Source organism: Callithrix jacchus, chromosome 9 (genome assembly GCF_049354715.1).
Source record: "Callithrix jacchus isolate 240 chromosome 9, calJac240_pri, whole genome shotgun sequence".
Taxonomy (NCBI): domain Eukaryota; kingdom Metazoa; phylum Chordata; class Mammalia; order Primates; family Cebidae; genus Callithrix; species Callithrix jacchus.
In genome coordinates this window covers 54,579,009-54,591,480 of record NC_133510.1, presented here as the reverse complement: position 1 = coordinate 54,591,480, position 12,472 = coordinate 54,579,009, and the positions used below count along the sequence as shown (strand labels likewise).

The following is a 12,472-nucleotide window of genomic DNA, read 5'->3' as shown; positions in this document are numbered from 1 at the left end:
GCTGGCTATCTATCCCTTTAAGATGTCATTTCTCAGAAGTCATTTCTCATCTTGGGCAACGGACCACATGGCAAAGCATCTTTGAAGGTGAGCTTAGTCTGTTTGAAAGCCAAGATAAGACTTTTCTCCAAATCTGTAAATGAATATAGATTTATCAGTAATTTTTTTTTGAGATGGAGTCTTGCTCTGTCACCCAGGCTGGAGTGCAGTGGCTCAGTCTCTGCTCATTGCCACTTCTGCCTCCCAAGATCAAGCGATTCTCCTGCCTCAGCCTCCAGAGTAGCTGGGATTACAGATGTATGCCACCATGCCCGGCTAATTTTTGGTGTTTTTAGTAGAGACAGGGTTTCACTGTGTTAGCCAGGATGGTCTTGCTCTCTTGACCTCATGATCCACCCACCTTGGCCTCCCAAAGTGCTTGGATTATAGGCATGAGCCACCACACCGGTCTATCAGGATATATTTTCTACATGGTACTTCATTTAGGGGTTATCAATCAGTAGGGGCCAAGTATTAAGAGCTATACAGGTAAAGACTATAGGGTCTGACTAGAAAACAGCCCATTTCCAGTACTAGGTGAGTGATTAAAACAAACTGTATCAGAAGAAAGCATGTGGTCAAAATTGCTACTTGTGAACTAAAACAAAGGACACATTCCCACTAGAAAGGAAATAAATTTTAATTCATTGAAAAGTGCAGCAGTGAACAGGGTCCTTTTGAAGGGCACTTTCTAAGTCAAATTACTGAGATGACATAGAGCAAGGGCAGAATAAGGAACAGAGGATGCAAACACAGGAAGTTACAAAATTCAGTGGGAATTAAGTGGTGGTAAAACTCAAGAACCCAACTCTACCCATCTAATTCGACTGGTGGATCAGTTGAAATAACTTTTGCTTTCTTTAGTATGAATCCTGGGACAACATTCCTTTTAAAAAAACAAAACACTAAACTTAGACACTTAGGAACACTTCTCATAGAATAAGGTGAAACTTCCATGGCTATCATCATCTTTTTGTACAAGAGCCCTAGTGTTGTCAATTAAAATGTGTTTGCAGGCCGGGTGCAGTGGCTCACACCTGTAATCCCAGCACTTTGGGAGGCCGAGGCAGGTGGATCGCCCGAGGTCAGGAGTTCAACCAGCCTGGTCAACATGGTGAAACCCCATCTCTACAAAAAAATACAAAAATTGGCTGAGCGTGGTGGTAGGTGCCTGTAATCTCAGCTACTTGGGAGGCTGAGGCAGGAGAACTACTGGAACCCAGGAGGTGGAAGTGGCAGTGAGGTGAGATCGCTCCATTGCATTCCAGCCCGGGTGACAACAGCGAGACTCCGTCTCAAAAAAAAAAAAAAGAAGTGTTTGTACAGCACCATATGTCAAAGATGCTCAAAAGGTGTTATCTACTTTGTATGTGAGGGAGAGCTTTGTAACAGGAAATTGTATAAGGCAAACTATTCATTCCTAAGGCCTCTGTTGATTCCTAATGTTTATATGGTTCTCTGCTCCGAAGGGCACCAACATGGACCTCACCTTCTTAACATGGAAAATCAAAATCTAAATGAATACAATTAAAAGGAAAGCTTCTTGCAGTGGGTCCCTTAAATACTACGAAAACATCAGTGCATTCTATAGTCTGTTAGACTATAAACTGAGGTCTCTTTATGAAAGATGACTTTAGGACAGATTCAGAATGAAGCCAGTCCAAGAAAAAAACTAAAACTGGAAGCTATTTGAAGGCTAGATAGGAAATATACCAAAACTAGAGGAGTGTAGAGACAGGGCCACACCACATCCCTCCACTGAAGCACACCCAGTGGACTGAATGTAAGAGCAGCGTGGCAGAGGTGCTATCAGCAGCTGACTGTGTCACTCTTATGACTTCTGCTCTCAGGAACCAGTATAAAACTGAATAATATGACATCACAGTCCAAGACCTGGTAAGAGTTGCTTTCTTTTTATTTGGAAATAACTGTGGTCAACTTTCATTAATATGTAAGTTGACCGATAATGTTAAGAATCAAAGTAAAAAAGAAAGCCGAAACTCATATTCAACAATGTAGTTTGCTTTTAGTTACAACATTTTTTGAATTTCCTTCTGTAAAGCATTCACAGCAGAGGTGTTCATTTCCCTTGCCTAGATACCACTAGATACCACCACAGTTGCTGGGATCATGTGAGGTAAAGGAATAAATCCAATGGCTGTTAACCCATCATGACTATCTGCAATTCTGATAGAAAAGCTACTTTCAGCCATGTCTTATCAAGTGCTTAAAGCTGGACAGAAGACTTCAAATAAAGCTAAAATCACGCCTGAGTTGAGTAATTATAAACCACAGCTCTTCCTCCTCCCCTGCTGTCTCACCACAAATGAGCCTTCTTGTGAAGAAAACATTAGAAGTGGAATTGGTTTTTGAGCCAAGAAACCTAAAAATTTAGGTGTTCTTGGTCAGGTGTGGTGGCTCACACCTGTACTCCCAGCACTTTGGGAGGCCAAGGTGGGTGGATCATGAGGTCAGGAGTTTGAGACTAGCCTGGCCAACATGGTGAAACACCGTCCCTACTGAAAATACAAAAAGCAGCTGGGTGTGGTGGTGGGTGCCTGTAATCCCAGCTACTCAGGAGGCTGAGGCAGGAGAGTCCCTTTAACCCAGCAGGCTGAGGGTGCAGTGAGCTGAAATTGCCCCACTACACTCCAGCCTGGGTAACATAGCAAGACTCTGTCCACCCCTCCTCCCTGCAAAAAACAAAAGTAAAATGAAAAAAATTTAGGTGTTCTCAACAGTGAAGAAACCTAAATAGATGTGATTTTGACAGGGGAATACTGAATGGGGCTCTAATCACACAAGACTCCAAAAACTCAGGAAGAACCCATCTAAAAGGGAGAAGGTAGGATAAAGTAGTTGATACTTCACATCAACTACAAGAAAATTTTCCATCTTAAAACAATTGAACAGAATGACAGAAAAATGCAGAGAGAGTCAACGACTTCATGCATGGAACCCAAACTCAAGCTCCATGCTAGATAGGTACTTCCTTCCTTTATCCCAGGTGCAGCCCTTCCACCTGTCTGTTCAAGAACACTGTCTTCAGAAGGCCTTCAGAAGACACAACCTCTACCAACTCTTGGCAGTTCTTCCCTGGTGATGTTCCTACACCACTTTACTTTTCAGATCTCAGAGGAGAGTCTCAAAAGAAGAGAACTTTCCTCAGTCCTTCCAGTGTTAACTGGCACTCCTGTGGTTGGCAGCCACTGGAAAGTAGATGGCTATCACCTTCAAGAGCTACCTGGAATTGGCCTTTATCACAAGCTTGCTGCTCTAATTCAGTGCAGCACCAGCCTAGAATTCCCCGCCCCCGCCAAAAAAACAACGAACAGAGCTTGGGTAACATGTTTTGAATTTGCAACCTTACTACACTGTGATGGACATCATAAAAAATGTATCTCTACTAATCTATCAACAATGGTACTTGTTCTTACTTGGGTGATTCAGCTCTGATGGTTGTTCTTCAAGCCATGTGATGTTAGTATTTTTGATAGTGAAGTGCTCAATCTGAAATGCTACACAGGTCCTTCGATTTTAGGTCAAGCTATATCAAAAGGTAGGGGAGTGTGTGTGTGTGTGTGTGTGTGTCCTACAGTATTGCCATTTATCTGAATGGATTTACAAATTCAGACTTTAACCACATGGGGAATAATCAAGAATTGTGGCCCCAGGACAGAAAGAATATGGTGAGAACAAATACCTCAGAATGTCCTTATCAGCTGAAGAAGAGACCAGAGACGGCCACTCCTGACACACGGGCAGAGTTCACAGTTTAACGCATTGCATGAGGAAGTCAGCCAATGGGGTTGCTATTTCAAACAGGACTGAAAGCCAATCCAGAAACTCCTCCAGGTGTGGTCTTGAAGACTAGCTACAGACACCTACTACAATCACTTCATCAGAAAGAGGCGTGCAGGGATCCAACTGAAGAGGCTGTGTGAGGCTGCTACAGAAGATGTTTCGAAAATCTTCGAGTCCTGACACTGCCACGGTTGCTAAACATGAGACGGGGGTCAAACCTGTATCTGGGGAGGAAAAACCAACTGTAACATTAACTCTTGCTAGCTTCTCACTCAGAATATTATTCAGTGGAAAGGACAGCAGGAAGGGATGTAAAAGAAACATCACCAGAAGGGACTCTAGTGAGAAAGTCTATGGTACAAAGCAGCACTCGACAGTTCAGAACATTTCCATCCCCAATCAGCACACAGAGTCACACAGTGCAAGTCAAGAGGAGAAAAACAAGTAGGTTAGTCTTGAAAGGTGTCAGAAGTCAGCAAGATTTTTTTTTTTCTTTTGAGGGAGTAGGGGTGGATCAACTGCTGCATTATCACAGTACTTGTGTTCAAATCACCCTTATTTAATAATGACTCCAAACCACAAGGGTAGTGGTGCTGGCAATTCAGAAATGCCAAAGAGGAGCCATAAAGTGTGTCCTTTAAGTGAAAAAGTGAATGCTCTTGACTTAAGGAAAGAAAAAAATCATACAGCCAGACTGCTAAGACCTATAGCAGCCTCACCATGAGCATTAATCATTTTTGGTGGGGTGCTGGCACGGGGACAGAGTACAGTCTGTAGCCCAGGCTGGAGTGCAGTGGCACAATCTTGGCTCACTGCAACCTCCACCTCCCGGGCTCAAGTGATTCCCCTGCCTTAGCCTCCTAAGGAGCTGGGACCATAGGCGTGCACCACTACACCTGGCTAATTTTTGTATTCTTTCTTTTTGTAGAGACAGGGTTTCACCATGTTGCCCAGGCTGGTCTAGAACTCCTGGGCTCATGTGATTTTCCTGCCTTGGTCTCCCAAAGTGCTGGGATTACAAGTGTGAGCCATCGCGTCTGGCTAAGAATGAATCTTCTATTTGTGAAATCATGAAGAAGGAAAAAAGAATTCATGCTAGTTTTGCTGCCACACCTTAAACTGCAAAAGTAAGGGCCACAGTGTGGAACAGAAGTTTAGTTAGGATGGAAAAGGCATAAAGTTTGTGGGCAGAAGACATGAACAGAACCATCTTCTGACTGATGGTGACTGGGCCTGCTACTGTTCTTGGGGCTTCCGCATCCACTGTGGGTCCTGGAATAGATCCTCTGTGGATAAGCGGGGACTACTGCATTTCAGAACAGCAACTGATCAAAGTTTTTTGTAAAGGGCCAGATAATAAATGTTTTAGGGTATGCAAGCCATCCAGTCTCTGTCCTGCCCATTCTCCTTTGCTGCTGAAGCACACAGAGCAGCCAAAACCAGGTAAATGAATATGTGAAGCTCTGCTCCAGCAGGTGGGGCTAGACTGCATTCAAAGGTTCTGGTCTGATGACCCCACCATGGAGGACTCAATAGGCCCAAATGTTTGATAGGAAAAGCATAATCATGGCTAAGGAATTTAAAACAGAAAATCAGGTTATGTTTAAGTACTTCAGGCTAATATCAGCAAAGCCAGCATCTAGAACTTTAGTTATAAGCTTCTAAAATGTGAGCAAGACAATTTGTTGCAGTTAAAAACCACACAAAACTTGCTTAGGAAATAGACAATGTATTTAATTCCTTATAGGACAGCCCTTGGGCAAATCACAACTCCAAGTTCAATTTCCTCATTTGAAATTTACCTGTTTGGGCTCTAAGGGTTGTATGGAAATTCAATGAATTCTAACACTTAGAGCCAGAGGTCCAGAAGAAACAGACAACTGGCTACATTTGCTTTGTACTGGCCAACCAGATGCCAGCCTGGCAGGTCCATGTCCTAGCAGTGGGGTGGTCAGGTACTGTTTGGCCACACATCATCATCCAAGAGATCCAGTCCCTTGACCCTCCATTTAAAATTTAGTCAGATGTTGGCTTTAAGTTCCCAGAGTCAGCCAAAGAGTATATGGTTAAAAAGCATTCACTGCTGTAGACATCTAGCTTAATACAGTTTAAAAGAACATTCTGAGCTAAGTAACTGCTGGAAATTGTGAAGTCAGCACATGGAAACTGGAAGTCTTGTGCTTTTATTTTAGGGAATCAACTTCCTATCTCAGGTAACTGGTACTAAGCTAGGATCTATTTCACTAACTTAGAGGAAAGATCAAAGCAAGGTGGTCAAAATCCTTGACGATTTTTATTGTACTAATGGGATTATCCATATAAAAAGTTATTTCATTTAAGTGATATAATGATAAATATTATCTTTTTATATTATCTGGTCTTAGTTTACTGGTATCTATGTCACTTTGGCTCTATATACATTATTTAAAAGCAAACAACATAGTCTATAATCGAGTTTTTCTACTCATTCACATTATTCTGTCTCTAATTTGGACTAAAGTTAAAATTTAACACCAAGATAACAAAAATTAAGTGATAACTTTCCATCAACTTAGGACATCATTCCTCTCTCTCCTACAGTCTGAAGGTAAGAGCTAAAATACTCCTTTCCCAGTGAAAGTTTGATTTTTAAACTTCATGACCTTCAAGAAAAAAATAAATGACAAGCTTCCTGCCACCGGCAGCTCAAATGCCTGGTGTACTGACACCCAGTGTTAAGGCTGAGAAGTTACTAAAAGGCATAGTGTGGGGAACAAATCTGACTTAGCAAACATCTTTTATACCTCCATATCCTGCAGTGGGCTTATACATTACAAGATGTGACCTTACACTTTCTGTTTTCATTGTGTGTTTAATATATTCAGCAAACATTCAAGTTGCTGTAACAGGGGTTTCTGAGGAATGAAATGAAGGCATATACTCTTGGAAGCTCTAGGGAACAGCAGCAGTGGGTCGCAGCTTAAAGAAGCCCCAGATGTCACCAGTGCAATCAAGTGGTACCAGGACAATAATCACGGCAGGAAAAGAAGAGCCCCAAATTTGGTGGGAAGCAGGGCTGTACCACTGGCTAAAGCACCAGCTGGCAGTGGAGAGCAAAAGTTTCCAAAGCTTATTTTCCTAGCACAACAGGCTGATGCACTAAGAACACAGTATTCCTCTAAAGCACAAGAATCATCATCATCTCACAGCAAAAAGAGCTCCCTTTGTTTTCAAGAACAGCATGACTAATAGAAAAAATCTTGCCCAAGTAAATGAAAAGAAAGGAAACTTACCTGGGGTCAAAAACCCCTGGAGTACGACAGGTTGGCCCAGAACAGGACTGTAGCATCATTAACCGATAGTTCATCTTTCCTAAAAGCTCTGGGTCTATATTTTTTGCAATGTTAGTGATTTGGTCTGGGTCTGCAGTCAGATTATAGACTTCTACAAACACCTAGAAGAAATGAAAGCATGGAGGAAAGAAAAGAGCAAGGGTTAGATGTGAGAAATACTCTTAACGTGACTTATTTCTAAATGGGAAGGGAAGAGGAAGATAAAAAAAATCATGGCCCTGGAGACTCAATCTGGTCTCAAGATCCTCAAAGAGCTCGCTGTTTCCTTCAGACGAGGGAGCATCTGTTCTGGGGGTTCAGCTGCTTCGGGTCTCCAGCCACATGCTAAAAAGAGGCCCCTGCACAGCCTGTACCTTCAGGCAGAGGCAAGAGGGGGATGGGGAAGAAATACATTATCTTCTGTAATTAAAATAGAACTGAAGGCAGGAACCTGCCATGGCAAGGTCTCAGAAACAAGACTTGGTAATAGAGATACTAAAGTGAGAGCAAACATTCAAAGATGATTTTTGCCACAGAATTGTAAACCTCAAATGAGAATGGATATGAAAGTACTCTCACCTATGTTACACAAATGTTAAGTTTTCTTATTTTAAAAAGTAGCTGTGGATATACTGAGGAAGGATACAGTACTAATTATCATTTCTAACATAAGACAGGTCAAACTGCAGTACTTTTCCCTCTATAATGTGTATGCTGTTTTCCAAATTGGAGTCAAATGTTAGGCTAGAAAGATGGTAGGTACTTTTGCCTATAATGGCTTCAGGCAGCTGCCCTCATACTTATAACTACTTATAAAATATTTATCTAACTGATAAATATCATGTGGGAGTGGGAAACAGGAATAGAGTTTGAGGGAAGCTCTCTTGCTTGTTGTCCAAAGTGCTTGTAAGTTGCAAATGGAGTGGAGAATGAGTCAGTTTCTGAGAAACACAGAGGGCATCTGCTCCAGATGGTCAGATGAGGGTTGCCAGATGGGGCAGGTTTGCATATGCTGATAAACAGTAAGAAACCACAAGGGACTAGAGTCCATGGGATCCTTCAGATAATCCGTATCAACCTGTGTCGGCCAAAAACCACCTTCCTCCATGGATGGACTCCTGGGCCTCTGACCCCCACTCTAATCTATTAGAGCAGCACTGGATAATGCTGTGGTGGGAATAGGAGTTTCTGAATACACCAGTTGCTGGTAAGCTTTCTAGGAAACACTCCAACTCAAGTGAAGTTGAGGTATTTCACTTTCACCCCAAACTATCAGGGAAGTTAACAGACAAAGCATGTATCATTCTGAAAACAAATCGTGAATTTAAACTGTGAATTTGGGTAGTAGTGGGAGTTGAGAAAACCCCATTCAGAAAGATTACAGTTAGAGAAGTGAGACATGGCCTTACAAGTGAAGGAAACCTAAATAAAGTGAAGCACAGATGAGAAACATAACCTCTTCCCTAGGGAGCAGCCTTGGAATTGCTCTTCTGCCACCAAGTCCAGCCAACAAAGCACCAGCAAGAAAGGAGTGGGGAAGTGCAGGCAGAAATCCATCTTACCTCCTGGTCATCAAACTCACAATACTGCAAATTCCACAATGCTGACATTGTCCTCACACAGGCATAGGTGTTGTTATAAGCATCTTCACATACGCAGTCTGGGAAACATTGCTGTAGGGATATTTTAAAAGTTAAATGGAGACAGTTCTTCCATAGTAACAAATACCTAGTTGCCTAGAAGAACAATCAGCTTGGCTCATGCCAGACATGCAATTTAATAGCAACCAGAAAACCTTCCATGGAGAAGCTAATAACTCAAACATAGATGTGCGGCACTGTTCCTTTGGCAAACTTGATCAAGGTATATGGGTTGTTCCCTTTGTAGATTGTGGCCATCCTTGTCTGCTAAACACTGACAAGAATTACTTATAATGAGTACCTGTAAAAGGTATGGGTTGGCAAGAAGAAGAAATCAACTCAAATGACTCATATCTAAGAATGACTAGTGAATAACTGTCACCCTAAAAAGTGGAGGAAAAGATTAAAATGAGGTTTGTGGAATCATATGCAGGTAAGTTATTTGAGTGTTCTTATCACCAAGTATGACTTAAATCTAACTATGTCTACCATATGATCTGTTATTGCACTTTTGGTTTATATTATACTGTAACACTTTGGTGTTAGAAGAATCAATCAACTCCAAATGGAAGCCTATTTTCCCTTCTCCAAAGTGAGGCCAACATGGCTGTTACCCTCTTTGTGACCTGCCCAGCTGCTGACAATGCAAGGCACTCACAATGGCATGGTTACAGGCAGGAACCACATCTGTCTACTGCATGCCCCGGTAATATCCCTAATTTTAAAAAGTGGTACCGTTATTGGGAGGGGTAGAAAAACAGGGAAAAGTAATTGATAAGGTAAAAACATGGGTGGATACATGCACTTGTTACATAAATTGGAAGAATTAACAGTGCACATTCTGATGACAGGTCGGCAGCATCATTTCCAAGATTGCTGGATTTGCTTCTGTTCGTCTGCTAACCACCCACAGTCAAGTGACAAAGGAACAGGAGTCAGATGAAAGGTTTTACTACTTGACACATCGAAACCAGCACCTTGCCGTGCTGTCAGTGAGAAAGCTTCCTAAGTTGATTCAAGCCATTACTCACAGATACGCCAGGACTCAGAGAAGGGCATGTTGGGTCAGTGACGTTACGGCCTTCTCCTTGGTATTCCACCAGGACATCTGATCGCCAGGTCAAGTTACTGGCACCTCTCTAGGAAGAAGAGCAAGCCGAGTTTCTGTGAGGTACATAGATTATGACAAAGATCACAAAGTAACTGACTGCTGAAGGGGACTTGGGAGTCAAAAGTAACTAGACTGTTCATTCAGTAACTAAAGCGAATGACTAAAACAGGTGCATATGAAAGCTACTGAGTTGTATATTTAGTACTTAAGGGCCTTTACAAATGATGGTCAAATACTTTGAACATTTAATAGTTCCTTCCCAAGGGTACTTCTGTGAATCAGGTCAGGAATGGAACCTGACAAGGTAGCTAAGCAAGAATCAAAGTCACAGTGCAAGTTGCTGAAAAGTCCAGACTAGAATACATAATACTGTCATATGCTCTATTTAAGAACTAATTTATGCTCATACTAAGGAATGTATAACCTAATAGACACAAGGACAATAAAGAAACAAATATTCAATAGACCTGTGTGCTAAGGACTGTAATAGATTCAAAGCACCTCTTGATAGTCAGAATGCAGGTACAGTACATTAACTCACTCTTCAATGTACATTCACGGTGTGGAAGGAAAGAAGTGGCAGCATTTGAAAGCAGCAAGTTTAAGAGAGACACAATGGTGAAAGGAGAAAGAATCTAGGAATAGGAGCAAGTTTTAGATTAAAAAGCATGAACGTAGGTTGAATGCAGACCACTTGGTAGTGTGGCTTCCTGAAACCCAGCTTTCAGACAAGGAAACAGGGTGGAGAGGCAGGCTGGCACCACATGGGAAAAGGCCCCGAATATCAAGCTGCCTGGGCCTGTCCTATAAAGAACGGCAGGTGATGAGAAACAATAGGTTTTTGAGCAGGGAGGTAACACAATCAAAGCAGTGATTTAGAAAAGTCAGCCTCATAGCAGAATCTAGAGAGGGAATGGAGATATAGAAAGACAGGAAGACCAGGTTAGAAGGTGCTCTTAAAATGGTCAAAGTCTGGTTGGGAGCTTGTTTGAAATGCAGAATCTCAGGTCCTACTCTGGCTCTCACAAGCCAAAGCCTACATTTTAGTAAGACCTCTGAACAGCACTGCTCTAAAAAAAAGTGTTCTTAAAGTGTGGCTACCAGGACAAGCAGCATCACCTGAAAACTTTTTACAAATGCAAATTCTTAGTTCCTAACGTAGGTAGACAACAACCTAGGTTTTAGCATGTCCCACAGGCATTTCTGGGGAATGCCTGTTTAAGAATCACTGCTCTAAAGAATGCTTAACCTGGGTGAGGATGGTGGGGAATGGGTGAGATAGGAATTATTTCCTAACTTATTGTTAGGAACAATCTTGTGCAGCTCAGGATTTCAGAAATCATGAGTCACTGGAAACTTCAAAAGCTCATTGCTGGCTTGGCGCTGCAGCTTACCTGAGGTCAGGAGTTTGAGACCAGCCTGGCCAACGTGGTGAAACCCCATCTTTACTAAAAGGTACCAAAAAATAGCCAGGCATGGTGGCACGAGCCTGTGGTCCCAGCTACTTGGGAGGTTGAGGCAGAATTGCTTGAACTCAGGCAGCAGAGGCTGTGGTGAGCCGAGACTGCACCACTGCACTTCAGCCTGTGTGACAAAGTGAGACTATCTCAGAAAAAAAAAAAGCTCCTGGTGCCAAACCTGAGTCACAGAAGCTGGAAAGTAGAATTGAGTGAACTTCAAAATCCCACACTTGAATGTCAAAGTATCCAGAGGAGAAAAGAACATCTGAGAAGTGTAGATCAGTGGTTCCTGAACTTTTGGATTTTTGAAGTTCCAGGGAAACTTCAAAAATCCCCAGGGATGGAACGATCCAAGATGGCCGATCGCTAACATCCCAGGATTGCAGCTCTCAGGGAAGGCGCGGAGAACTAGAGGATGCCACTTTCAGATAAAGTCTGGTCGCTCACGAAGCAGAAGATCCCCCAGTGGTGGAAACACACGAGTCGCCAGCGCGACTCTCGTGGTCGGCGCAGTGGTTCTGCTGGCACCTCGACGCGGCAGTGCTCGGCGCAGAGTAAACGGGACTGGTTCCCCTTCTGACCGAGGTTCGGAGCCCCGGGAAGGCAGAGTCGCCTACTATGGACACAAGAAGGAAGCCAGACAGGAGAATCCTGGGCAGAAAAGCACCATCAGTTTTAATGCCGCTGCTCTGGCCCTGGGAACTAACAACCTGGACGTCCACTCAAGAGACCTAATCTGAAAGTTGGTAATTTCAAAGACGACAGGAGGATAAATTAACAATGATGGGAAGAAACCAGCGTAAAAAAGCTGAGAATACTCAAAGTCAGAACGCCTCTCCCTCTAAAGATGATCACAGTTCCACATCAACAATGGAACAAGGCTTGATGGAGAACAAGCGCCTCCTGATGACAGAATCACTCTTCAAGGAATGGATAATAACAAACTTCGGTGAGTTAAAAGAACATGTTGTAGCCCAACATAAAGAAACTAGGAACTTTGAAAAAAGGTTACATGAAATCCTATTGAGAATAGACAACTTAGAGAGGAGTATGAGTGAATTCATGGAACTGAAGAATACAATACAGGAACTCCGAGAATTATGCACA

General features: G+C 42.6%; 1 protein-coding gene across 1 annotated transcript in view; it reads right to left on the bottom strand.

Moving 5' to 3' along the window:
• Window positions 1-661: 661 nt before the first annotated feature.
• Window positions 662-12,472, bottom strand: part of GNS (glucosamine (N-acetyl)-6-sulfatase) — a 45,453-nt gene continuing 33,642 nt past the window's right edge. The window contains exons 11-14 of the mRNA XM_002752704.5: window positions 9,826-9,933; window positions 8,717-8,827; window positions 7,116-7,276; window positions 662-4,067 (exon numbers count right to left, since the gene is read on the bottom strand). Of these exons, the coding sequence (XP_002752750.1) occupies window positions 3,989-4,067; window positions 7,116-7,276; window positions 8,717-8,827; window positions 9,826-9,933 (459 nt within the window). The 3' untranslated portion in view covers window positions 662-3,988. The remainder of the gene's footprint in view (window positions 4,068-7,115; window positions 7,277-8,716; window positions 8,828-9,825; window positions 9,934-12,472) is intronic.